The sequence below is a fragment of the Idiotropiscis lumnitzeri genome, chromosome 5 (assembly GCF_059441095.1).
Source record: "Idiotropiscis lumnitzeri isolate Australia: NSW breed Sydney's pygmy pipehorse chromosome 5, RoL_Ilum_1.0, whole genome shotgun sequence".
Taxonomy (NCBI): Eukaryota; Metazoa; Chordata; class Actinopteri; order Syngnathiformes; family Syngnathidae; genus Idiotropiscis; species Idiotropiscis lumnitzeri.
In genome coordinates this window covers 4124558-4152083 of record NC_142395.1, presented here as the reverse complement: position 1 = coordinate 4152083, position 27526 = coordinate 4124558, and the positions used below count along the sequence as shown (strand labels likewise).

Genomic DNA, 27526 nt, shown 5'->3' with positions numbered 1-27526 from the left:
GTGTCTCGGCGTTATAACCTTTTAAGCAATAGATATTTGAACACAAATGGTGGCACTACAACTAGACAGATAAAATAACAATACACAGGTATATTTTCTTGACCCTGAGGCTGTCTGAATGAACAGTATTTCCGTAGGTCGGTATTATACTGACACCAGGTGTCAGCGCATACACCAGAATTTAGCAATGGATTTGACATTCATTTTCAAACAAACACTACATTAGCACTTATCGATGCACTGCACTGTATGTCTGTGTACTAGCATCTACACAATTCAATTTGTGTTTTCAAAGAAAGAAAAATACAGCCAATATTGTGAATTGTTTTATTTGGTAATAACAGCTTAATAACACACATTTACTCATGCACTTGTTTATGCAAATATAATTCAATACATGTACAACAGTGTCTATCGACAGGAAAGTGCAAATATCCAAAGCCGATAAGGTTAAAAAGTAGTGCAAACACTTGTGTGTGTTATATAGTGGCATATATGCCTTTAAAGGGGATCTATTTTGGATTATTTACTTCTTCATTTTGCAATATGTCTGCAGTATGTGCCACATACTGTGCATCAAAGCTTGGTGAAGGACTACTTTAAGGATGCAGCTACACTCAGGCTTCGACAACTGTAATTGGTCAGAAATTCCACCCTGTGGTGTCCTAGCCAATATTATCAGTAACAACACCCTCGGACTTGGAGTGAAAGTGCAAACACATATTCAAAACAACTCACATGGGTTGCATACGAATAAAAAGGCAAACTTGGCCTGGCTTTGCCGCAGTGACGTCTGTGCAGGCAGCAACCGTAGATTCCATAGGCAGGCAGGCATTAGCCACTCAATTTGGCCCAATTAGCATTTAGCCACTGATACAAACAAGCGTAGCGGTACAAAATTATCTTCTTACCGGCGTAAGACTATTTCATACAACTAACTTAGGCTATATTATTGTGGGAATGTTTCCTCATCACTTCGCCGTTCACTTCTTGAGACTTCAGTGCTGAGCATGTTTTTCCATAATATTGATTAAAAGAAAAGAAAAAGAAAAAAATACAGCCGTATTGGCAGCTTTATTGTGGAAAGACGTGTTGTTTCAAAGAGAGGAGTTGACATACCAACGGCACTCATATGTGGGAACAATGAGAGCACGAGGAGATTTATCCGTGAGCTAATTGGCTGTGACAACCCAGCATTTTCACTTGTTGTATCTCGCTATTCTCTTCCACATCAATAAACGGAATTTTTGAACAACATTCTGTTAGGAAATTCATCATGTTTTTCAAATGTGCCGTTCAGTTGGTCAGAGTCGAGCCGCATTGTAAGCAGCTATGTTCAGTCCTCAGCCACCCGACAAGCATGGCTGACTCAGTACGACAATGCTGAGGAAAAATTGGCAAATAAAATGTTAGTGTGTTAAAATGTTACTTTTTTAAATAGTTTACCTTAACTAGAGTCCCGCATTACATCAGAGTATTAAAGGTGTAACCTCCCCAAATTAAATATAAAACTTAAAATAAGAAATTAGAAAGTAAACCTGTTCTCTCCTCAATGGAGCTCATAATTAATGTAAATAAATTTTTTAATATAGCGTCAATCGCTTTTATATTTTTAGAGGTTGAAGTGGACGTGAGTAGAGCTGCGCATGTGATTTTGGGTGACAATTGGCCACAGTTTTCAGACATTAACTAACAGAACAGGATAAAACGAGCCAGGAAAACATACTGTCCTTCAATGCTTGCCTCTTACCTTCAATGACATATACAGGCTGCGATTTAAAAAAAAAGAGGGCATCATTAAGATCAGCTGATTGTAGTAATAAGTCATTAAGTCACTACTGAGTTTTTCCGGGGGGTGAATTTTAGTGATGACATTTTTACAGAGACCTATTATACAGGTGACAATGTTCAACCCAATCAAGTATCCCTTTAAGAGTGGGAAAGAATAATGGCATGAAGAAACAACTTAGTTAATGTGGTTACATCCATCCATCCATCTTCTGTACCGCTTCCCCTCACTAGCGTCGCGGGGGGTGCTGGAGCCTATCCCAGCTATCTTCGGGCAGTAGGCGGGGTACACCACACCCTGAACTGGTTGCCAACCAATCGCAGGGCACACAGAGACGAACAACCATCCGCACTCACACTCATACCTAGGGGCAATTTAGAGTGTTCAATCGGCCTGCCATGCATGTTTTTGGAATGTGGGAGGAAACCGGAGTACATTTAGGAGAGTAAAACAACTTTGATTATCCTATGTTTGCATTAATATGTCAGAGCAAAGTGCCTGGGTCACTTTTATTTGTTAAGCAATTATTGAATTTTTTTTTATTATTGAGTCTTTTTCCTTTTGTTTACTTACTCACACATCTGGTTGGGTGTTTGGTTACAATATCTACAAAAATACTAATCTGTCTTCTAAAAAAAAAAAGTTTTATCTTGTTTTCCCGAATCTGTGAAATGTGACTTAGTTTTCAATTGGCTCAACAGTGCCGGGGTGGGATGTGTAATGACTCATCTGTATGTGACAGGACCACCTTGTCAATTTTAAGATTTTAGTCAAAGTAAGGGTAAGCATATGTTAAGCATAAAATTATTTGATCCTTGGAGTGTTCTGAAAAATGCAGATAAGACACCAGGGATGTGGTATAAATGGTGGGGAGAAAAAAGTGAAAAAAAATGCATGTGTAAATTAGAAAAAAAAAGAAAACGAAACCTGCAATCATATTCCTAATCAGCACCAAGCCTTAGTTTTTAGTAATAAATGTTAAATCAGAAACTATTACATTTAAACATCAAACTGATTTGAAAATTCCTCACTTCTCTTGAATACAAACTCGTTATATTATACAATACAAGGTGAGCGCCACTCAAATTCCCCAGTGCTGAATCAACAAATCACCAAATTGGTAGAAGCACATCCACTAGCAGGTCTACAAAAACAAGAATTCATCACAGAAAATGTAAAGGAAAAAAATGCAAGTGCCTGAAAAAAACAACGGTTAAAGGAAAATATCTCAGTGGTCTTGTAAATAATGATGAGCATTACATTGATTTTTGTTAAAGCTGAGCAAAATGTCCAAAAAACCCCAACTTATTTTAGATCTTAATCTTTTCAAGTTAAAAGACAAATATCTGAATCCACAATCCTAACCTAACCAACCTTAAGTGTATAGGAGTATCTTCCCTAAACATCCATACATGCATTATCAGATCCGCTTATCTGAACAGAGCTAAAAAAGAAAAAAGAAGTAATTCTTGCACCCCACAAAAAGGGCAAAACAAGAATGCAGCAATATATCTGCCACTAGTACTTCTTGATTATAAAGTTCCCCTTATCAATCCATTACACAAAGTATTCTCATTTGATACATTAAAAATTCAAACACAAACGTGCGTATTCTTTGTTTCTTTGGATGAAACGGTCACTCTTAGTAACCGGACGATGTAAGAAATCCCGCAAAGGTTAGCAATGTGTAGTTTATAGCTGTTTGATGTGCATAAATTAATCAGATGTCCAACTGCGGGAGTGGTCAGAGAATGCATCTTGAGTGCAATGCAGAACGTGAGTGAATTTATCTTGTATTTTTTGTTTTTTTTGCTTCTGTCGACGCAGCCAACGACCGTTTAAAAAAAAAAAAAAAACGGAATCTCTCTCCACCTATTATGTAATTTGGAAATTTCTTCAGTTAACCCCATGAAGCCACAGGTAAAGGGCCGAGTCGAGATCCACAGCCAGAGGCAGAAATGCTAACCACATGCACCACAGTGCCGCCCTTTTCGACAAACCACATTTTCTTATCTGGGTTTAAGGCTAAAAAGTTGGTGTAACCCGAATTTGAGGGAATGAGAAATGTTTTACTTGTAATCTTAGCAACCTGTCAAAGACTGACTTGCAGATGTTAAATTTTTTTTTAAAATTTAAAATTGCTAAACGGATTACATGCAAGTCAAACAATATATTCCCTTCACAGCAAATTTTGAAGCACAAAAGACAGCTGAACAACTTTTCAAAAGCCTGCATGTGTCAGTGAACTCCAATGTATGATCAGTTTATCCAAGCATAGGAATATAGGCCGTTCTTCTTCCACAACTGACAGCGTGCAGCTGAGTATTCGTTGACAAACGAAAGCTTGCTGGACAGGAGGGCAGTGGCTGCTGGGTAAGATGACCACCCATCAACCATCTTACCTGTAAGAGACAGACATTTTAGCATTAACAGTCTTCATGAAATAATAAACATATATTATAATCTACAGTCAATTTCCAAACCCTCGTTACATAAAAGTCCATATCGTGCAGCAGATATTCAAACAATTGAGCATTTTGGGGTAAAAGCGTTTGGCATTTGGTACACTAAGTCAATGACATCCCAAAAAGATATGGATATGGAGCCATCTTGAATTTTCACAGCTGCAACTGTGTTCTTGTTAGTGATGTAAATAGTATGATATTTCAGACATACTTATCACACACAGTACTTGGAAAATATCTTCTGGATAAATAAAAATAGTCATTAAATATGCACAATGGCTGCCTTCACTTTTATGATTGCCTGTTTTGGGTGATCTCAATGTCAACTGAGTATTTTTTTATGCTGCAGAATACGAATGTTGAACTTTTAAAATGGCGACAAGCTTCCTTCTACCAAACCACTGTACTCACGACGAGCAACCGCTGGTGGCCTATGACCACTCTTTCTTTAAAAAAAGCAGCAATATGGCCGAAATCAAAATGGAAATTTCAAGAAAATAGAGATACCATCTATTTTATTGTAATTAAAACATTGATCCAAGAAACTGAAACATTTCCCTATGTCGGCAGAATAAAATCAACCTAACCATTTTATGAATGGGAATGTAATAGAGTAGATGTTGAAGCACAAGCATGGCTTACTGGTAACAATTCCGCAGTGAAACTCAGCACGGGATTCAGAGTCAATTAAATACAATCCAGTTCATAATGCTGTGTTTTCTGTATTAATGTACTGGTTGTGATGTTTATTTAGTGGTGGTATAGTTTAGTTTCCTAAATGCTATCTAATATTCGCCCCACCCATATAATTTAGATGTCGTAGTTGGATAGTTGCATCTTAATGCACCTGATGTGCCAGCATGGGAGAGCCGAGCCAATTGTAGCGGGGCTTTACTGTATATTGCTTTCATATAGTTACTCGGATGGTGCAAAGACTGCACAATAATTAAATGGTACCGGATGAACGATCAGGCTAGGAGTAGAGCAATTTTCTCATCCAAACCTATTTGTATCCTATACTTGAATGTACAGAATGATTTTTTTTCTTGCCAGAGAAAATCTTGAAGCAAAAATTCCACCAACCACAGCTGCCTTAGAAGAGCATGTCAGGAGAGCTATATACCAAGGAGGTCAGGTGTGGGGTCAAGTGCGGGTTTCAACCCCAGAACTACCTTCTCCATGCAAGTAGGACTTATCAAAGACACCTGAGGGGCATTGTGAACCCTTTTGGACTTGCTAACCAGATGCACGAACTTCCATCCAGCCATTATCCAAGCCGCTCCTCATCTCTTGCAAATGCAAGAAGGGTTTGTTGGCCAGTGCAAGTGCAATAAAGCTAAGTTACGAAATGTCTTCTGTTTCTGTGAAGGTGAGGGGGAATAGTCTTCCCACTGATACACCTTTGGTTAGGCCATCCTAAATATGAGTCTTCTGGGATAGAAGGGAGCTTCATATAAAATTTCAAGTTCCCAATTTAAATTCTGCATGAAGAAAAATGCCTAATTCAATACAAAGATCATCATTTTTAACCAGTCTGAAAAAATGGTAAACTATCCAGAAGGCTTTTATCCATCCATCCATTATCTATACTGCTTCTCCTCACAAGGGTGGCCGGGGGCGCCGGGGCCTATCCCAGCTATCTTCGGGCAGCAGGCGGGGGACACCCTGAACTGGTTGCCAGCCAATTGCAGGGGACACAGAGACGAACAACCATCCGCGCTCACACTCATACCTAGGGGCAATTTATAGTGTACAATCAACCTGCCATGCATGTTTTTGGAATGTGGGAGGAAACCGGAGTATCGGGAGGCAGGCAGGAGGAGAACATGCAAACTCCACACAGGAAGGCCGGATCGAACCCACGACCGATGCTGTCTCTCACTGTGAGGCCATCGTGCTAACCAGTCGGCCACCGTGCCGCCCGAAGGCTTTTATTTAAAATACTATTTACCCGCAAATACGTCTAAAATGTCATATATAATTTTGTAAATAACTCAAAAGAAAACGATTGTTTTTGGCGCCACGGTGAATTCAGGAAGTCCTCGGGTTAAGAACGAGTTCCGTTCCTACGCTGGCAACGTAACCCGAATTTCGGAATTAAGCCTTAAAACACCCTAAATCTCAACATAAATATCCAAATAAAAACGAAATAAACTTCATATTAATAAAATGAAATACATTCGGAAAAAAAAACAAAGATACTGTACTTACCAATACCGCTGAGAGGTGCGGCCATAATGTGAAAAAGGAGGGTTAAAAAGGCAAGGCGAGGCAAGGAAATTCCAGAGCACAAAAACAGACACGCTACACTATGAGGCTGAGACAATGGCAAGGTTCACACTGCAGGTCTTAATGCTCAATTTGGATTTTTGGGTGACATCCAATTTTATTTTTGTGGAAGCGTTCACATTACATAATAGATGCAACCTCGGTCTGTCTGGTGTGTGCACATATGCACCCCCAAAGTGACCCACATGTGGACAAGAAGAGACAATGTCACTCACAACGTAGTAAATGTGGTCCGGTGTGTCAGGGCATTTCTACAGTGGAGCGATTTGGTAGGACATCGAAATACATTATTTGGGGAAATGATAAGGCAAGGTTTTTCAATCTCATTACATGGAGACATCACTTAACTCATTCAATACCATCGACGGATAAATACGTCAAAATCCATTTTTTTTACTAGGCTGGTCGTGAATGAGTTAAGTTGATGTCACGTCAATTCCGTGGGTAAAAAAAAAAAAGAACCGATCTACGGGGGAGAATTATTACAATCACCATAAATGTACACTTTATACTTCACTTTTCAAGTGGGATTATAGTAAACTCAAATATGCTCCTTATTTTTTATTTGTGTTTGCTTGGTCTTATTGGCACCAACCGAGGCACAGAATTGATATACCCGCCAGAACATCGTGGACATTGGATATCGATGTGAAATAACCATCACTGACGAACTGACGAGGCCGCCCGGCTCACCGTGGCTTGTCATCGGGACCGGGAGGCGGCGACGGCGACGCAGAGAGAGGAAGCAGAAGCGGGGCTGCAGGTCCGGTGTCTTTCTACAGCTGCGACGGCAGCCCCACAGGCAACCACTGCCGAGTCTCTACCTCACCAGCGCCAGATCCGTGGTCCATAAAATCGACGATCTGGGATTACAAATCCTGGGAAACCGCTATGTGCGAGACAGCAGTGTGATCGTCATCACGGAATCCTGGCTGCACGCCAACGTCCCCGACGCTAGCATCCAGCTGGCTGGGCGCTCGCTACATCGCGCGGATCGGACGAGGGACACCGGTAAGAGCAGGGGCGGGGGGCTCTGTGTTTACGTGCATGAGAACTGGTGCGGCGATAGCACGATCGTTGAGAAGCACTCTTCCCTCGACATCAAGTACATGTCCGTTAAATGCCGGCCTTATTTTCTCCCGAGGGAACTAACGGTAGTGATCGTCACAGCTGTTTACATCCCTCCCGACGCTAACACTATCACGGCGCTCTCGCTACTCGCGTGCGTCATCAATAAACATCAGCGGGCCCACCCTGATGGCGTTCACATAGTAGCGGGGGACTTTTATAAGGCCAATTCAAAGACTGAACTCCCAGAGTTCCACCAGCATGTCAAGTGCCCAACGAGGGGAGACAACACTCTCGACCATGTGTACTCGAACATCAAGCACGCATACAGGGCCCTCCCAGTCGCCCCCCTCGGCCAGTCAGACAAACTGTCCTTGCAGTTCGCACCTGCATACACCCCTCTCAGGCGCAGATTCAGGCCCACCACAAAGACTGTGAAAACCTGGCGTGATGACGCCATGAGTGAATTACCGGACTGCTTTCAAGGCACCAACTGGGACCTCTTTGATCATCAGGACCTTGATGTTTACACGCATTGTGTACTGGACTCTGCATGGAAACTGTGTCCCTAAACAGGACCATACGGACCATCCCAAATGAGAAGCCCTGGATGTCCAGCCAGGTCCACTATCTCCTCAAGGCACGTGACGCTGCCTTCAGGTCAGGCGACAAAGCCCAGTACAGGGTGGCTCGTGCTGACCTGAGCAAAGGCATCCAAGCTAGCCAAGGCAAACTACAAGAGGAGGCTGGAGTCCCACCTTGCCAGCAACAGACCACGGGAGGTGTGGCAGGGTCTACGGCGCATCACCAACTACCGAGGCAGCAGCACGACCTCTGTAGACCCGAGTGCATCGCTGGCAGAGGTGCTTAACTGCTTCTTCGCTCGCTTTGACTCGCCCCAACAGTCACACCACCGCGCTTCATGCCTGAACTCCACTCACCGTAGAGGAACACGATGTTAGGCGCGCTCCTGGCTATTAACCCCAGGAAAGCTACTGGACCCAACGAAATACCAGGCAAGGTCCTCAGAGCATGTGCCCACCAACTGTCACATGTTTTCTGCAGGGTCTTCAACCGCTCCCTGGCTCAAGCAGTCATCCCCTCCTGCTTGAAAACCTCCACCATTATTCCTGTCCCCAAAAAGTCACCCCCAGTCCTCCTGAATGACTACCGTCCTGTTGCTCTCACGCCAGTCATCATGAAGTGCTTCGAGAGGCTGGTTCTCCAGCACATCAGGGACTGCCTTCCTCCCACTGTGGACCCCTCCCAGTTTGCATACCGGGCTAACAGATCCACTGAGGACGCCATCAACACTGCTCTGCATGTTGTGCTGGGCCACCTGGAACGACAGCAGAGCTATGCCAGGATGCTCTTTGTGGACTACAGCTCGGCATTCAACACAATCATCCCGGACATCCTCGTTGCCAAACTGGACATTCTCGGCCTCCCTGCCCTCACACGCATCTGGATTAAGGACTTTCGGACCAACAGACCCCAGACTGTGTTGCTCGGCCCCTACACGTCCTCCACCCGTACGCTGAGCACCGGTTCCCCCCAAGGATGCGTGCCGAGCCCTCTCCTATACGCCCTCTACACCTACGACTACAGCCCGGCCCACGGTAACAACACCATCGTCAAGTTTGCTGACGGCACAACAGTGGTCGGTCTGATCTCGGAAGGTGACGAGACAGCCTACAGAGAGGAGGTCCAGAGACTGACGGCTTGGTGCGAGGACAACAGATTGCAACTCAACTTTGCAAAAACAAAAGAGATCGTTATCGACTTCAGGAGGAACAAGACGGTGCCGCCCCCCCTCTGCATCGACGGTGTGTGTGTAGAGAGGGTCCACACGTTCAAGTTCCTGGGAGTGCAGATCTCCGATGACCTTTCTTGGACACACAACACCACAGCAGTGGTGAAGAAGGTCCACCAGTGTCTGCACTTCCTGAGAGTCCTCAGGAAATTCAACCTGGACAGGAAGCTGCTGCTGGCCTTCTACCACTCGTCCATCGAGAGCCTGCTGACGTACTGTGTCTCCACCTGGTACAGCGGCTGCACTGAGGCGGACAGAGTGAGGCTCCAGAGGACGGTCAAAACAGCGCAAAGGATTATTGGCTGCCCTCTCCCCTCACTGTCGGACATCTACACCGCCCGGTACCTCACCAGGGCTCTCAATATCGTCAAAGACAATACCTACCCAAACTCACACTTGTTCGACCTGATGCCCTCTGGCAGGCGCTACAGGTGCATCAAATCAAGGACCAATAGACTGAGAAACAGTTTCTTTCCAAGAGCCATCTCCATTCTAAACTCTCACACACACACACACACACGACCACCCTTAACTTGCAGAACAGCAACGTGATGCGTTTTTATATATCCTATCCAGTATTACTTTCCATTGCACTAACTATTCTCTTATTTATCTAATTTATATATTTATCTGAATTATTGTTGTATTGCACTGGAGAGGGGAGCTCTCTAATCTCGTTGCACACTTGAGTACAATGACAATAAAGGGATTTCTGATTCTGATTCTGAATATAAAGTCAATACTGGTACTCAAAACAACTTTGCAGATTTGACCTCCAAGCTCCAAGCTCTCTCCCTCTGGACTCCTGGAATGCATTTTGGGCCGCGGATGACGTCAATGGCAGATATATGTGACCTAGCCATTGAGACTGTGATCGCATTGCAAAAAATCCAATACATATTACGTAACATTGACGAACAAATCAGGCCAATCAATCTAGCAGCAAACTCCTTTTTATTCAGAAAAACGGTCATTGTTGGCCGCAACCACGCCGTTACAACCAACACAACGCTCACTCAAGTCAGCTAGGAATCTGCCTCTCTCATCTCGCTTCTTTCCTCCCGCCTTCCGCCACCCACACCGCGGCTGCGTTCACAGCCTACCCAGAGAACAGGAAACCACAGAACCCGTGAACTATTTACAAAGTCGCTACACTATATTGTAGGATCACATATCAAATTGGCCCAGGTCGGATTAAAAATAAAAATGGAATTTAAGATTATAAAAAATACTACTTTTTTTTTTTTTTTAAATGATACAAGTCCCATACGGGCGAAAAAAAATCCTATCAGGGTTGTATTTGCCTGCAGTGTGAACCTAAAATGGTGTACGAGACTCAGGCATTGTGAAGTTGAAACAGCTTAAGTCGAGTACCGCATAACCCAAGGACTTCCTGTATTGATGATGCCTCCAAACCAAAATTTTGGGGCAAATGCCTTTCGGTACAAGAGTACCAAATTTCATGCTTTTTTCACAAAATTCACAATTTCTTTAAAAGTAGGAGCTAAGATCATTGTTTATCCTCGTGTCGACTACTTATTTGTGACAACAGACTGGTGGTCTACTCTACACAACGAATATCGATATTCTGGGTTAATCACACAAAACACAAAGGCACAAAAGCAGAATAATACTCTTACCTGTTTTGGCAAAGTTCACAAGATGTTGTGTTACAAGAGTCTGGAAACTCTTGTCCTGATCAGAGAGTGGTTTCCCCAGAACTAACTCCAGTCCCCCAAAGAAAGCAATGATATCCAAGAAGTGGAAAGAGAAACGGCTGTGAAATGGCATCAGAGGAAGAGTTGTGTTGACTGCTCCAGAGGGTGTGTGTGTCACCACATAGCGATAAACAGGACTCTCAAGGGCCGCTGCAGAAACAAAAGTTAATTTCACAGGAAATGTGAGGCAGGAATCCTACACACAAAAAAATATTTGAGAAATTATTAAAAGATACACCAACCCCCCAAAAGACTAGTTTTTACACTTTGTACAAATGACAATGATAAAATATCTAATCCAATGAATAGCTGTTTCTTCAGCAAAAAAAAAAAAAAAAAAAAGAGAATTGGATGCTTACCGGTTTTACAAGTCTAATATGGTGTTTCAATAGATACATTCTGGATAAAAAACAAGGTATTTGAATGTACAAACAACAATTTTCAGATTTCTCGCTCTATGCTTTCCACTTCCCCTGAGAAATGTAATATTTAAAACTAGTTCAGAGGACTAATCATTTTATTTTATTAATATTAATAATTTTATTAGTATTAAAATTAATAAAATAATTGCATAGCCTGTGTAATGTAGGGTGTATTACCAATATGTCATTAAAGAGGGGTGTCACCAGGTTTGGCCTGACTGGTGTCTATTTGAAACTGAAACCACGCCCTTGCGTAATAATTGAAGTGAACTGGTTAGCTTCGGCAAATTTTCCTCCTACCTTGCGGGATGGAACCAAAATTCCCTAAACTAGGCAAAGCTTGCTTTCCCCTCAAGTACTCTATTTCATATTGATTAAAGTTGTTTAATAGTTATTTCGTGTTATGTCACATAGTCACATGAGTTGCGCGACCAGTTGAATTCATTAACACTGTGTTTAACATGTTTTAGTTCAAGCATGTGTAAGCAGCAAAAGTGAGTGTCTTAATTTAAATTTATTTCTGTGACCATTTTGGACTGGTGAGAATCATCTGTCATCCCACAATCTGCAAGGTCTGGTGAGTATTGAGTTACACAAACCTCTAGGGTTTTCTCATCTGACCATGTTGGCCTACAGCAGATGGACTTGAGTATCTTGAAATAGTTTTGTGTCCATATTTTGCTGCCATGTGATTTTGTATATGGCCCGAAGACTGTGCAAGAGCACTCAACCTCTGAACAGCCTTCATCTGATGAATGCATTTCCCTGATAAAATGTTTGCCAAACCATCTGGTTAAGTGCCAAAATGAAGGCAATATTCATGCACAGAGAGATGCTACACTATCCAGACCAGGTGTAATGGTCTTGTCAAATATAAAAACATACGTTGTGCGCGACTCCTGTTTTGTATGAGGCATAGGGCTTTTTCTGCCCACACTGTATAGTGTTGAAATGAACACTCAATAGTGTCATTATTACTGCACTGTCAACACTACATTTCGCTGCTTTAAAAAACTATTGGGTGTTGAATATTTCACGTTATTTTAACATTGGGTAGTGGAGATGCATTGTGTATACAGACAATTTGCCAGTGATAAAATTGACGCCCTAGGTGTTGAATTAACACCAGTAGATTAGCAGTGTACAATGTATTTTATTGCAATATGAAAAGATGCACTTTCCTTGACTTCGCTGGGGTTCTTTTTTGAAGCTTAGATTAAAGTCATGATCTCTCCATTAAGCAATTTTCTGCACGCTGGCTGGCCTCAACAACACTTGGTCTCACAACAGCACACACAAATTGCTATACAATATTTATCCATTTTCTGTTCGATAAAAGTCAAATTTTTTACCAGGAAAAAATGTAATGTATTTATAACTTAATAATTGAGAAGATATTTACCTGCGGCCCTCTGGGCAAGATCATTGTTGGGACATGTCACTCTGATGTCAGAAACCATGGTTGTGTATGCTCTCTCAGGACAGCGGTCTGTGGTGGGGCACGGATCTGAGGAGGGATAGAGCTCTAATGCCGCTTCAGGAAGAGTCTTGCTAAAAGACTTCAGTTTTTCTGAAAGGAAACAGGTAATACAAATACATAAAACTAACATTCGATTTTAACACACTGAAGATTTACTCTAGTTCCAACTCAAACCCCCCTCTGCTCTCCCCATGTTTCTGCAAGAGATTTTCTTTATTATTTCTCCTTTAGGAACATAACATTTTATATAGATATCAGTCTTTGGTAAATATTTGAAACATAATCTCAATCCATGTCAGCAGTTACTTTTTAGTTTTACAAAGCGGCCAACAAAATGAATCAAATTAACTTTAATTTTGTTGAATGGTTGGAGACAACTGGCAAACAATGTGGTATTTTGGTATTAAGACCTTTCAATGATGAGTACATAGTTTAAGAATAATTAAGGCATTAATTAGAAAAAATAAATATATGTCAAGACTTTCCACCTCCCTGTTTTACATTTAGTGACTGCATGCTCCAGCTATCTAGCGGCTTTGTGGGCTTAGTTACTTACCTGTCACAAACCACTTGTAGTCGCCCCATGTCCACATGGAGATATTTTCAGGTGATGGACTGCAGAGGAAACAATAGTCGAACATAGCTACAACACAACTATAAATCAGAAACTTGAACAAGGTCAGTATTTACCTGAAGTCTACTTCCTGCTCTGTTGTCCCAATGACGAAAGGAACGTCATTGAAAAATCCTTTCTTTTCCCACATCTCAAAGGGTGATGCTTCAAGGACATACCCGTCCACCACTGCAACAGGGCCACAGAAGTGCCCCATGGTCGGAAGGTTAACCAGGTCATCTGCAGCCCAAGAGGGGTATTGCTGCCATGGGATAGCCTGTCAAAACAGTGAGTAATAACATTTTTTCAACAATAAATACATCTGGTAATCTGTGGCTGGATACGGGTTGATTTCTACATTGAACTTCAGTCCAAAAGTGTAACCCAAAGAGAGACTCTTCCCATATATTCACTAATGGATATACAGTATATTGACCTTATTTTATATATACAAATGTTTAAAGAAAGAAGTAGACCGTGCTTTAGAAATGAAAAAGAAAGCAAGGCCACTTTGAAATAATCCTCGATGAGAATGCAATTGGTAAATGTAGAAAAATCTAAATGTGTACCTGCAATATCTGTTTAATGGAGAGATGTCTAAGGCATGAAATGTCCTTGCAGCCGGTCTTGCTCAGAAAGACCAGATTGTCTGACTCAGCCTGTTCCAGTGTGGCATTGTATACATATGAGCCACTCATGTCCACTGCCGCATGGAAGAGATCCTTTGCGAGTGGCGACATCATCAGGGTCCATACAGAGGTTCCACCTTACAGGGAAGAAAAACATGCCATAGTAGGAAGCTAGTTAATTGAGTAGAAATGTAACAGTGACAAAAGTTCATTTATGATGCTGCCAAATGTACAATAACTTCTTAGGAACAAGTTGCTAGTTGGCAAATATTTTATATATTTACATTTATTGTGCACCAGAGAAAAACACTAAAACATTAAAAACAGGCTTACGATATTTTATTACATCAAGAATAAAAAAATGAAAGGCCTCAGGGAATGATTTGAAGACTGATTTTTGGTTGCTTAAGTCTGGTAGACAAATATTTTTAACATTGATTTTCAGAATGTGAGAGACCCCACATATGATCATAAAACGTCAATGTTTGTGTTCTCTTAAGAGTGTGAATGTGGGGCACTCAACATGGTTAACCTAGCACACCACACTCACAATGATACCATTCCTGACAATCACGAGACCCATAACCAAAACCAGAAATCTGGTGTGATAATAGGAGTTACCTGTGAGGGAAAGCATGGGGCAGCGCTCACTGCTAACTTGTCTCATCACATTAGAGGAGGAGCTTGTGTCGAGCACACAGAAGGATTTTCAATAATAATTACAGAACCCCAACTGTTCTCACAGTGGGTTTGGATAATCATTTGGAGACATCCATAATCGGACCTTTGCTGACTTAATGAGTGGAATCGGACTCAAAATAGACCCAATTTCTACAACATTTCATAGAGAGGTGGTGAATGGTCCAAATAACACTTAAATGAATTTGCTGATTTGGATAAAGCTGTAACAATTTTAACTTCTGCAATTGCAGCCAAATTCGTCACTTTTCAGGAGACCGTCGAAACATGACATTTGTTCAGCCATTATCATTGCATCGTCAAAGACAGCCAGCCATTTTCAACACTTAAGATTCATCAATAATTCATACGAAAAAAAAAACACCCAACCCCATTGAAATGAGCAATGGTATAGATTTGTTCAAATGAGAGGTACCCAATTAAGAGGTTTGGGCCTGACGCCAGCGATATTTAGTTTTTTTTCAGCCTTGGTGGTGCTCTGAGCTCTCTAGATAGATTTTCTGAATTAAAAACAATGCCCTTAATATTTAAAGACAAAGTGTGAAGTAAACGTGCAATCACTGTTGAGTAAGGAAGTAAGTAAACACTCACTAAACATTCTGGGAAGCATCTGTTTGAGTGGCCAAAACAAAAAAAAAATAGGGCATGTAAATGGACCAATTTCATCCTGGCATATAGAGGGAATTTCTAGCCAGTGTCGACAAGTACTCTTTGGCACAAGCAAGATCTTTGCTTTCTCAAGCGTTTTGCTTATGATAAAGGGTTCACAAAAAGGTAGGTGTCATTACAATCCATTTTTAAAAAGTGTGGTGTGTTGCGTGTATTGTGATTGACGGTGGATGTATGTATGCAGAGTGTGCATGTGCTTAAGAAGACTGATGAGAAAGAGATAAAAGAGCGAGAGCAAGTGAGGGCAGAGTGTGAGAACAAGGAGCCGAGGAGAACAACCGGCCAGGTGTTAAGTCGAGAATTGAATAGCAAATGTGGAAATAAAGTTGTATTGTATTGTGTTGTATATATACCTTAAAAACCTTACCAATGACAACGTTGGAAACCAACCCATTATAGCGTGTCTCAATTTGAGCAGAATAAAGAGAAGGTAATCTCACATGCTTCAATTACAGCACGACAGAGCATAACATTTAAAACAATAACGGAAAGCTAATAATCCCATGATGTATATTTTACAATTCTTCCAGTCTTGATGAGTCTAGTCCACCCTCATTTTTGGTGTTCTGTCAAAATGCGCTGCCCGTGTGAATTGTATTACCGGAGGATGATTTGACAGCCGCACTGTTACGATCAGCAGGTCGAGGAGGAGGAGGACCCAAAATGCAGGGAAGCCAGGCGAGGGTAACTTAAAGGGAATTTAATTAATGAAATGGTAGGGCAAACAAGGTACTAGGAGAAACAAATGTAACAAAGTGCAAAATAACGAAGACGAACAAAACGTGACTAGACAGAGCAAAACTTGACTAGGAAACCGGGAAAGGAACCAGGGATGCGCGACAGTGACAAATAACCATGAGCTATGAGCGTGAACGAGGGACAAAGAGCAACAGTGACGTCCAAAAAAGGGCAATGCACTGACGCTGAGTAGTCAGCGCGGGGCGTTTAAATAGTGAACTAATCAAGGAGTCAACGAGTAACAGGTGCGGGACTGGTGGGCGCGTCTCTCCAGCAGTGAGGTAATCAAGGAGTCAACGAGTAGCTGGTGCGTGGCTGGTGGGCGCGTCTCTCCAGCCAACACGACACGACAGGACACGCGCTGGAAGGAAACGCCCCTCCACGCCAGTTGAGCAAACGTAAACAAAACATGACATGACGGAAACGGACCAGTAAGGGACGGATCCCAGACGTCCCAAAACGTAAACAAAAGGAAAAAACGTCCAAAATGAGGGTGGGCGGAAGGGGGCCGGAAGGCGGGACCAGCGAGTCCAGCCGTGGCCATTGAGGCGGACGTCCGGGAGGCCAGACCAGCGAGTCTATCCGTGGCCATTCAGGCGGACGTCCGGGAGGCCAGACCAGCGAGTCTATCCGTGGCCATTCAGGCGGACGTCCGGGAGGCCAGACCAGCGAGTCCAGCCGCCTGGAGGGCGCCGGCGAGGCAGAGACGAGAGGCGGCGGCGGGTCGTCGGGCGCCGCCGAGGCAGAGACGAGACGCGGCGGAGGGTCGTCGGACGCCGGCGAGGCAGAGACGAGAAGCGGCGGCGGGTCGTCGGGCGCCGGCGAGGCAGAGACGAGAGGCGGCGGCGGGTCGTTGGGCGCCGGCGAGGCAGAGACGAGAGGCGGCGGCGGGTCATTGGGCGCCGGCGAGGCAGAGACGAGAGGCGGCGGCGGGTCGTTGATCGCCGTCGAGGCAGTGACTCGGAGCGGCAGCGGACCGGGCGCAGCCGAGACAGGGACTCGGAGCGGCGGCGGGCCGGGCGCAGCCGAGACAGGGACTCGGAGCGGCGGTGGGCCGGGCGCAGCCGAGACAGGGACTTGGAGCGGCGGCGGGCCGGGCGCAGCCGAGACAGGGACTTGGAGCGGCGGCGAGCCGGGCGCAGCAGAGGCCGGGACTTGGAGCATCGGCGGCCCGGGCGCAGCCGAGACAGGGACTTGGAGCGGCGGTGGGCCGGGCGCAGCAGAGGCCGGGACTTGGAGCGGCGGCAGGCCATCGGCCGCCGCCAAGGCAGAGACGAGAGGCGGCGGAGGACCGGGCGCAGCCGGCGGCACCGGCACTAGGGACGGACTCCGGACGTGCTCCGCCGGAACAGGAACTTGAGGCGGACGCCGGACGTGCTCCGCCGGAACAGGAACTTGGGGCGGAAGCATGACGTGCTCCGCCGGAACAGGGACTTGGGACGGACGCAGGACGTGCTCCGCCGGAACAGGGACTTGGGACAGACGCAGGACGTGCTCAGCCGGAACAGGAACTTGGGACGGACGCAGGACGTGCTCCGCCGGAACGTGGACTTGGGACGGACGCAGGACGTGCTCCATCGGAACAGTGACTTGGGGCGGACGCAGGACGTGCTCCGCCGGAACGTGGACTTGGGACGGACGCAGGACGTGCTGCAGCTGGCGTGGAGGTGGCATGGGTTGCTGCAGCTGACGTGGAGCCGGCATGGGTTTCTGCAGCTGACATGGAGCCGGGGACCTGATCCCTATCAGCCTGTCGCCATAGGGATTCAGGGGAACGGGAGACAACAGGAACCGAGACTACAGGTGCTGGTGAGCGTGAACTATGAAACGCAATTCGAACGTGGCAAGGTGCAGAAACCGACGGTGGACGAGGTGAACGAAGTGGCTGTGATTTACGTGACTCAGGGAGTGAAGCGCACGTCGTAAAGTGGGGAGTTGCAGAACCTCTACTGGGGCGCCGTCGTTGGCCGCCATGTGGGGGTCCCCGGTAGATGGCCAACCGGGTGCCCCTGTAAGGGTTTGCACTGTCAGGAGTGGAGAAATCATCAAAACAAAAAGGTGCCCATAAATCACTTGGGGAGGAAGAACCACATGCAAACTCAAAATCGGTGTCATCCTCGAAATCAGAATCAATAATAACATGGGGAGGTACGACGGTGGGGTAATAATATTCCCTTTATTAGTCCCACAATGGGGAAATTCGAGATTCGAACCCAGGCCTCCTGGGGAGACTGGGTCCTGAATGCGGCGCCTTAGACCACTCGGCCATCCTGGCAGCCATTGAATCATTGAAGTGATCATGAAACGAAGGGGGAGAAACAGACGTGGAACGAAAAACCGAACCTACGTGAAGGGTACGGGGTTGGTCGGCAGGCTGAGGGGGGTAGTAGTCCAAGCGGCGGCGTCAGCTTCCCGCTGGGTCCATGTTTGGTCGGTGCATTCTGTTACGATCAGTGGGTGGAGGAGGAGGAGGACCCAAAATACAGGGAAGCCAGGCGAGGGTAACTTAACGGGAATTTAATTAATGAAATGGTAGGGCAAACAAGGTACTAGGAGAAACAAACGTAACAAAGTGCAAAATAACAAAGACGAACAAAACGTGACTAAACAGAGCAAAACTTGACTAGGAAACCGGGAAAGGAACCAGGGATGAGCGACAGTGACAAATAACCATGAGCTATGAGCGTGAACGAGGGACAAAGTGCAACAGTGACGTCCAAAAAAGGGCAATGCACCGACGCCGAGTAGTCAGCGCGGGGCGTTTAAATAGTGAATTAATCAAGGAGTCAACGAGTATCTGGTGCGTGGCTGGTGGGCGCGTCTCTCCAGCCAACACGACACGACAGGACACGCGCTGGAAGGAAACGCCCCCCTACGCCAGTTGAGCAAAGGTAAACAAAACATGACATGACGGAAACGGACCATGACACGCACAATATTTTCAGTCTCCTGAGCAGCTAGCTCGTACATGTATGGTCCAACGAACATAATTTCAACCACCACCTCCTCTTCCTTCCAAGTCCTGAAATACCTGGATCCCCTCAGATACGTTTGAGATTTCGCTTTGTGTGTCAATTTCTGACTGGCTTATTACACTTTCTATGTTGAGCACTGTCAGAGTTGTCTTGGAATGATGTCACACTTCATTTGGGTTTGTCATTCAGCAGAATCTCACTTCGGGAAAATTATTATTTTGTCAAATATACCAAACAAAAATATTTTTTCAGGCTTTATCATTTGGATTACGCGTAAATACTTGACACACAAATATAGTTAATTTCCCATTTTCTGAACCCACTACCCACTAGGTCTTTAATTAAGCATGTATTTGTGACGTTAATCTCATCATATCAAATGCTATTCGATCACTTCTGTGTCATTTGCAATGTGCTGTTTGCGTTCATGTTTCTATATACAGAGCTTTGCAAATGTATTGCTGATGTATGTCATCCATCGCTGTCCGCCACTTCTTGTCTCACTAATGTTTGCAAGTGCAAGGTTCACCAGTGTTGCCAGTTTTATTCCACTTGTTGATAATGGCTTGAGCCGTGTAGTCCCAAAAAGCCTTGGAAATGGCTTCTTTTTACAGACTGATTTAAATCATTTTGTTTCTCATTTGTTCCTTAACCGCTTTGGAATGTGGCATGACATGTTTCTGTTTGAGATCTCGTAGTCTACTACACTTTGTCTGACAGGTGCTATTTAATTTCGTGAGTTCTTGATTAAACAAATATGCCAGTAATTAGGGCAAGGTGTGGGCAGTAAAATTGAAATAACTTTCCAAAAACTGTGGTTCGTCAAAGTTCAATGTATGCTTTAACAAGTGGGGGCAATTGCCTGCTCGAGGAGGTTGGATTATTTTCCCCTAATAATCCAAATAATTATTATTATTATTTTGATTACATTATTATTAATCATAATTTAGTATTTCATTGGGCGGTCTTTGTGAGGTATTAAAATTGGCTCAAAACATTTTAGTGTGATAAATGAGGAAAAAAAAGCAAATCTGAAATGAGGAAGCTGTGCAAATCATTTTTCAACTCAATTCACCTCTGATGTTGACAATAAATAAATTAAATTTGTCAAGGAAAAAAAAATCTAAATAAATTATTTTCATACCTGAACTTTGGCCAAAGATGGTAACTTTTCCAGGATCGCCTCCAAAAATGTGGATGTTTCTTTGTACCCATTTTAATGCAGAAATCTGGTCCATGAAGCCATAATTCCCTATGGAAGAAGAGAGGTGATTCTTTCCATCTCCCAGTTTTCAAGTCAGAAATAAACCCACGAGTCAGATACTCCTTTCAAACTAAGAGTGGGTGAGAAAGGAAGTTCCCTAAACATATGTAAGATTATGTTTATATTTTTGCTGTAAAACACCTGAAAATGACATTGTTTCTAGTAAAAGTCTTCCGACATGAGATTGAAAGCTTTCTGACAAAACAGTTGCCAATCTTGTGAGGTGAGACAGAAACACATGCTTTAAATGAAACAAATAAAACTGACCTGAAGTATTTTTGTGAGAACCTTCTCTGAGTATCTCCAGTGCCATGAAGCCAAATGCATTGAGTCTGTAGTTGAAGCTGACGTAGACCATCCTAGTTTCTGCTGCAAGCTTCTCCGTGGGTGAGTAGCCTTGCTCACCACCACTGAAAATGTGTAGGTAGCCTCCATGGATCCAGACCATGACGGGAAGCTTTGCGTCTGCCTTGAGGGTTGGTGTCCACACATTGATGAAGAGACAGTCCTCTTGGCCCATCACCTTGCCTGTACTTGTCATCGGTTGCACTTGAGGACAAACGCTGCGGAAGCGGCCGGCATCAGTGACGCCATCCCTACACACTGGGTCGGCAGGAGGTGCCCAACGCAGGTTACCAACTGGCGGAGCGGCATATGGCATGCCTTTAAAGGAGTAGGCCCCATTTTTCTGCAAAGTGGGGGATTACATTTTATGTCATTGTGGATTTATGTAGACAAAACAGTCTTTTGAGCAGATTGTGGTACAGCAAAAATGCTAAGGATGCATTTATGTTGTTTAATTGATGACATTTTACGGTCATAAAATCTGGGACTAAACCTTACAGAAATATAAATTGAATACCAGAGGACCTATTCTCGTGCCCAGTGCAAGTCTATCACAAAGTATGGTCTACTTATTCACACAGGTGGAGATTTATTCCGAAAAGGGCATTTGCACCGTAGTGGGCGTGAACATAGCTGACTTGCTTTTTGGCCAAAGAAAGTGGCTCGTCTCATTCCCTTGAAAATTCAGCTAAGGAGGATGTTGCATGTTCTTCATGGCGGAAGCAGAAACTGACTCACTGAAGTCCGTGCAGATGGATGCATGGATAAAGCATGCGTATAAGGAACTGAAACCACTGTGAAGTGGTCACTTGGAGACAACCGAAAACTCTCAACCAAAGGAAAATTACCTCATTATCTTAACGATGATGCAGATATTTGCTATTTTTTGCAGATGTTGACTGGGAAATATTTTCTACTAGTTTTGTTACAATGCTTACGTATTTTTATATCTTTCCTCACTGAAACGTAATCTCTTACTCTTTACTGGTTCAATAATGATGAGGGAAACTAATATCACCATGTGTTAGTTCAGAACCTGCTGTGCAATCCAGTAAGTCTACTTCTAAACGAGATAAGTCTACTTCTAAACAAGATAATGACCCAACATAACTGCATTCCTATAAAGTAGTTTATATGGATAAATGATGCATATTGGTTGTTGAAACACAAACATTATTAATACTGCATGATCAATATGGACCCATAATACATCGGACACTTTTTCTAAGAGATCAAAGGGAGATTGCGTTAAAGGTGGTGTGAAATTAATTTGAAAATAATTCAAACATATTCACTTTCTTCAAAGCAGCATTTTAACATTGTGTGAAGCTTCTGACACTCCCTTGCATGAAGCATGACTTCCTATTAGTGTCACATTCACTGCCTGTACCGGAATGCAATTCAAAAGAGTGCAAACTGGTTTTACATCACACATGACAGTGAGTAGCATGTAGCTTATTTTTGCAGCTATTCTCCCCCCAAACAAACAAGCTTCAAGTTCAGCAAGGAAATTCATCTCTTCCCCAAGAGGATATTCATTTTTCACATTATTACTGAATGTTCAGACTGAGGAGTATGGAACATTGTCCATCTTTTTTCTTCTCTAACTATTACATCTAGTTGGGTGTTGATTACATTACCATGAAAATGTGACTTCTATCGCAAAGAGACTTCTGCCAATAAGATGTCCAGCTAATATGCAAACATATTCATTACATTTACAATTTTGAAATAGAATGAAACAGCGCCAGCATGTGAAACCCTACAACATCTCACAGGTAATCCTTGCTAAAACTAATTTACCTTACACGAGAGAACACGCTATCGCCATTACTAATGGACTATTAAAATCACTTGAGAGCATTTTTTTTATATATTTAATGCAATACCAACACTAAGTAAGATGCAAGATCTATGCAATTGCTCAGGCTTGGAGACTTTAGTATATAATAAAGTAGAATTCATGCTCGTCGGACAAGGTGAGCTACCGTTAGCATGTGTGTTTATTTTGTCATTTCTAGCTGTGTATGCTGGAGTCTTATTGATGTATACATACATACGTACGTACATACATACGTACGCACATACGTACGTACGTACATACATACATACGTACGTACATACATACATACGTATATACATACGTACATACATACATTAGATAGATAGATAGATAGATAGATAGATGCCGTCACATGAACTCACTATTATCAGAATGTAATATGAGAATATAAGAATGTAATACAAAGTATGCAAATTAGTAACCATAGTAAAGGTTAAAAGGTTAACATACTAGGACCTAGCAATATTTTTACAATGGTAAACTAAAATAAAAAAAAAAACTTAAAAAAAAAAAAACATTTTTCAAATTCTAGCCTCAAGTGGTGGAGGAAAAGCAACTTGGTGGGAGGGCACGCCCCCCTATGGCCTGACCTTAGTGACGGGTCTGCCTAGTATGTCTCTTTAGGAATGCCCACCCAGCCCATATTTTTACGTTTGAGATGTTATCATACAAGTAGGTTAATAATAATCTAGTATTTGGACAGTTCAAATACTTTTGGGATTTGTTCAGACATTTATAAATTGATGAAGAAAATGAATCGTCAAAAATTTAAAACTCACCTGTCTTCCTCTGTATTGACCGCAGTCGGTGGTCACTTGGACAAGACCAGGAGGCAGTGTCTGGGCGACATAGCCCAGGTAAGTGGCCAGAATAAGGAGAGCAAGCACCCCAAGACAGATGAGCAAAATGCAGCGTCTGGAAAGCACCAGGAAGGGGCTGATGTAGTGCCTGTGTCGAACATACTGCACCTCCTCTTCATCCTCCTCCTGCACCAGGTAGCGGTACTCTGTCCTTTCTGGTACCTCAAAAGCGTCCTCACTCATCTTCTATCTTGGGCGAAACACACAAAACACAGCTGCACAATGTGTTGCATTCCAGTGCCATGTACAGTACCAGAGGAGCAATTTAGAAAATTGCCAGTCGGTCATTGGTCATCCGTTATTTTTTTTCAAGCTGAATTAAACTGTCAACCAGTTAATGGTGTACCCTGCCTACTGCCCGAAGACGGCTGGGATAGGCTCCAGCACCCCCGTGACCCTCATGAATAGAAGTGGCTGAGACAATAGATGAATGAATCAAACTGTAATCATCAGTCGGTCAGTCTACGCTTCAGTCAGTAAATTTTCGCCAGTCCGTCTATCGCTAGTCCGCCCCTGAAGACAGTTTTTGCACCTGAGTGTGTCTCAGAAAATGTTCAGTTGCACCCTTACTGGTCCAGAGAAAATCAGGATTTGAGGTTTGAAGTACGGGCTGATATTGGTGCCACTAAAAACTGAATCTGAATTTTATCAATTTGAATGTGAATTGCTTAACTTGAATATTTGAATTGAAAACTGAATTATTGAATTGAAAATGGATTTATTCAATTACATAAATGTTATATTTATTGTTTAATTTGAATCTGAATTGTTCCATTTACAATTTATGTAAATCAATAATTAAGTTTTCAATTCAAATATTCAGTTTCCAATTCAAATATTCAAGTTAAGCAATTCACACTCAAATCGATGATATTCAGATTCAGTTTCTCGTGGCACACATATCAGCCCATATTGAAGCCCCACTGATACAGCAACTTTAAATGTTGAGAATGTGAACAGTCAAAAGAGATCTAACTTTCATCATTCCTGCCATGATATGAGCTTCTTGTAATCCAACGTGCAGAGATTTTTTCCACACTGGATTTTCCAAATCCACGACACATTGATGAATGACATTTGGGAATACTTACTTTGCTGTTGCTATAATTCACCTTATATATATATATATATATATATATATATATATATATATATACACACCGTATTTTTACGATCATAAGACACGCTTTCATCAAAGGGCGCAACACCAGTTGAGGGTGCTATTTCCGTATTTAATGCATATACTAGGCGCGCCGCACGACGCCGCACTACAAGGCGCTAGCTCAGCTCGCTGGCTCAGCTGTTCGCGCTAGTTGATTCCAGCTCACCACGACTCAATCCACTGAGGGATTGTTGCCAGGGGTCTCACCCCGGTATAATGACAGATGTCATGAAACTATCAGGAAACACTGCTAATAACAATGACTCTAACCAATGAAAAGTGTCTTGGCAATAGTCAACTCGACAACGTCAGGGGAGGTTCTTGACTGGTCACCACACTCCTTAGAGTCACGGTTTCAAATCAAAACCAAAAAAAACCTCAGCATACAAGCAAACAATGAAACAAAGAAATAAGATTAACACAAAACATGTATCGCTCATGCCATCTATATACCCAAAAGAAATAAAAATAACACAAAAAGATTCTAGCAATGGCTTCTTGGGAGCCACTCAGCCTTAGCCAATTACAGCAATGGCTTCTTGGGAGCCACTCAGACTCAGCCAATCACATGGCTGTTTAGAGAGATGTGGCATGGCTGTTTAGAGAGATGTGGCATGGCTGTTTAGAGAGATGTGCATGGCTGTTTAGAGAGATGTGCTGTTGTGCTTTGGGCTTTTTGCAGTCTGTTGTCTAAACCTGGGACGTTTCTTGCTTGCAATAACATAAATGATAAGACAGACTACAACATTGTGGACAGCTGCCCTTTTGTCCAGCTTTCTCCTACACCATCACCCAAACACAATAGTCACATAATGTATAAGTCACGGTCAAGTTGAAGCATAAATAACTCAGACTCTGTCCAGCAGAGTGTGCTCACATGCATGCCGAACAGCCCAATGAGTAAAAGGTTTGATGGTCTCGAGTGATGCTTAGTCCATATAATGCGCGCGTCGCTTTACAAGGCTTAGTCCATATAATGCGCGCATCGCTTTACAAGGCGCTTTGATTGTTTTGGGGAAGATTGGGGACTTTAAAGAGCGCCCTATGACCCGGAAAATACGTGAAGAGTAAATGTCCTTATTTATATATATATATATATATATATTTACCGTATAAGTCTGGAAAAGTTTAATTGCATCGGTGAAAAAAAATTGTAACCAGTGTATATATATTTACCGTATAAGTCTAGAAAAGTTTAATTGCATCGGTGAAAAAAAATTGTAACCAGTGTAATTACGTCAATATAAATAAGGACATTTACTCTTCACGTATTTTCCGGGTCATAGGGCGCTCTTTAAAGTCCCCAATCTTCCCCAAAACAATCAAAGCGCCTTGTAAAGCGACGCGCGCATTATATGGACTATATATATATATATATATATATATATATAGAATATATATATATATATATATATATATATTTACCGTATAAGTCTAGAAAAGTTTAATTGCATCGGTGAAAAAAAATTGTAACCAGTGTAATTACGTCAATATAAATAAGGACATTTACTCTTCACTTATTCGAAAATTGACAGCTTGCATGTTAATGGAAGCACAACTAGTCACTAGCTGTCGGATTAAGAAATTAAATACAAAATAACGATAATGATAAATAAATACGATACATTAACAACCACAGTAAGCACACTGTCAAACTGGTTACGATACATCTCTTTACTCAATAAACATCTCTTACTCAACAAACAAAATTATTGCTAATTAAATAGCCTATTGCATTCATTCCATGCTGGTGCATCGTGCAGCTCTGAACATATGCCGTGGTGCGATCGCATTAATGGCTTGTAGCACACAATGAAAGTAATTTCCTGTGGGACTGGAAAACGGAAACTAAGTATATTTAGCAATGAGCAAACAATATTCTTTGGAATATTATCAACAGATTTGAAAAATGATGTAACTTAACGAGCACGGGTATGTTCACCCTCTGATAAGATACACAAGTTGCCATTTGTTAGTGTGTAAACATAACTGGAACGTTTATGGACACTGGGCGAGCACAGCACAACACTTGTTACGCATTTCATAACTTCCTCGCCATGCGCTCGTCAACAAGAACATACAAGCAATCCATCCATTATGCAAACCTCAATCCAAATTCGAAAAATATGCAGTTGCAAATGTCCTTTATGCAGCAATGATGTACTGGATGCGATTGAGAAAGAATGTGTAAACAATAGAAGTATGTTGCTGTACGTATTGTCAGACTCTATTATACCAAAATACATTTCGTAAAAAAGGCAACTACGTTTCCTGTAGATATTGGATAGACTGCACAGTATGTTGACCAAGAAAGTCACAGCTAAATCAGCCACCCATGTTTACCAAGTCGTAAACATCAACTTCCTCTGTAATTAGACAACTCAAAATTAGTTCGTGCAAAATACATTTGAATCGGCATTTTACTTTGCTTACCATGTGCTGAAAATGACAACAGAAAAACAAGTAAACTCCAAAAAGCGGTGAGGAAGGCTTCCACTAGTAAAGACTAAGTCAAGCCATTCTTCCTTTAAGATTGGCAATGTATGTTGTGACTCTGCATTACGGTAACGCCAAGTCAACGTGCTGTTGAAACCAATTTCAAAATAAAAGTAAAAAAGAAACGCTGATACTTTTTATTCATTAATCTATTAGCGTGCAGACATTGCGCTTCTGTGAGATAGTTGA

At 42.7% G+C, this 27526-nt stretch overlaps 1 protein-coding gene across 2 annotated transcripts; it reads right to left on the bottom strand.

Moving 5' to 3' along the window:
• Positions 1 to 313: 313 nt before the first annotated feature.
• On the bottom strand, positions 314 to 27526 carry LOC148336009 (uncharacterized). Of its 2 annotated transcripts, none has more exons than XM_088296860.1 (10): positions 27275 to 27526; positions 23599 to 23869; positions 20899 to 21319; positions 20512 to 20619; positions 14227 to 14423; positions 13735 to 13934; positions 13601 to 13659; positions 12967 to 13134; positions 11065 to 11292; positions 314 to 4191 (listed from the first exon to the last, which is right to left on the bottom strand). In XM_088296860.1, the coding sequence occupies exons 2-10, from the start codon at positions 23860 to 23862 to the stop codon at positions 4049 to 4051; spliced, it is 1788 nt and encodes a 595-aa protein (XP_088152986.1). In that variant the 5' UTR covers positions 23863 to 23869; positions 27275 to 27526; the 3' UTR covers positions 314 to 4048. The 2 variants fall into 2 exon arrangements, with proteins under 2 accessions (XP_088152986.1, XP_088152985.1); XM_088296859.1 differs by having other exon boundaries at positions 23599 to 23865.

What these genes read in the sequence shown, in the direction of transcription:
- LOC148336009 (XM_088296859.1), bottom strand. An exon ending in TTCTCACAAAAATACTTCAG is followed by an intron (nt 20,620 to 20,898) that starts GTCAGTTTTATT and finishes CTTCTTCCATAG; the next exon opens with GGAATTATGGCTTCATGGAC. An exon ending in CCATTAAACAGATATTGCAG is followed by an intron (nt 13,935 to 14,226) that starts GTACACATTTAG and finishes CTGTTTTGACAG; the next exon opens with GCTATCCCATGGCAGCAATA.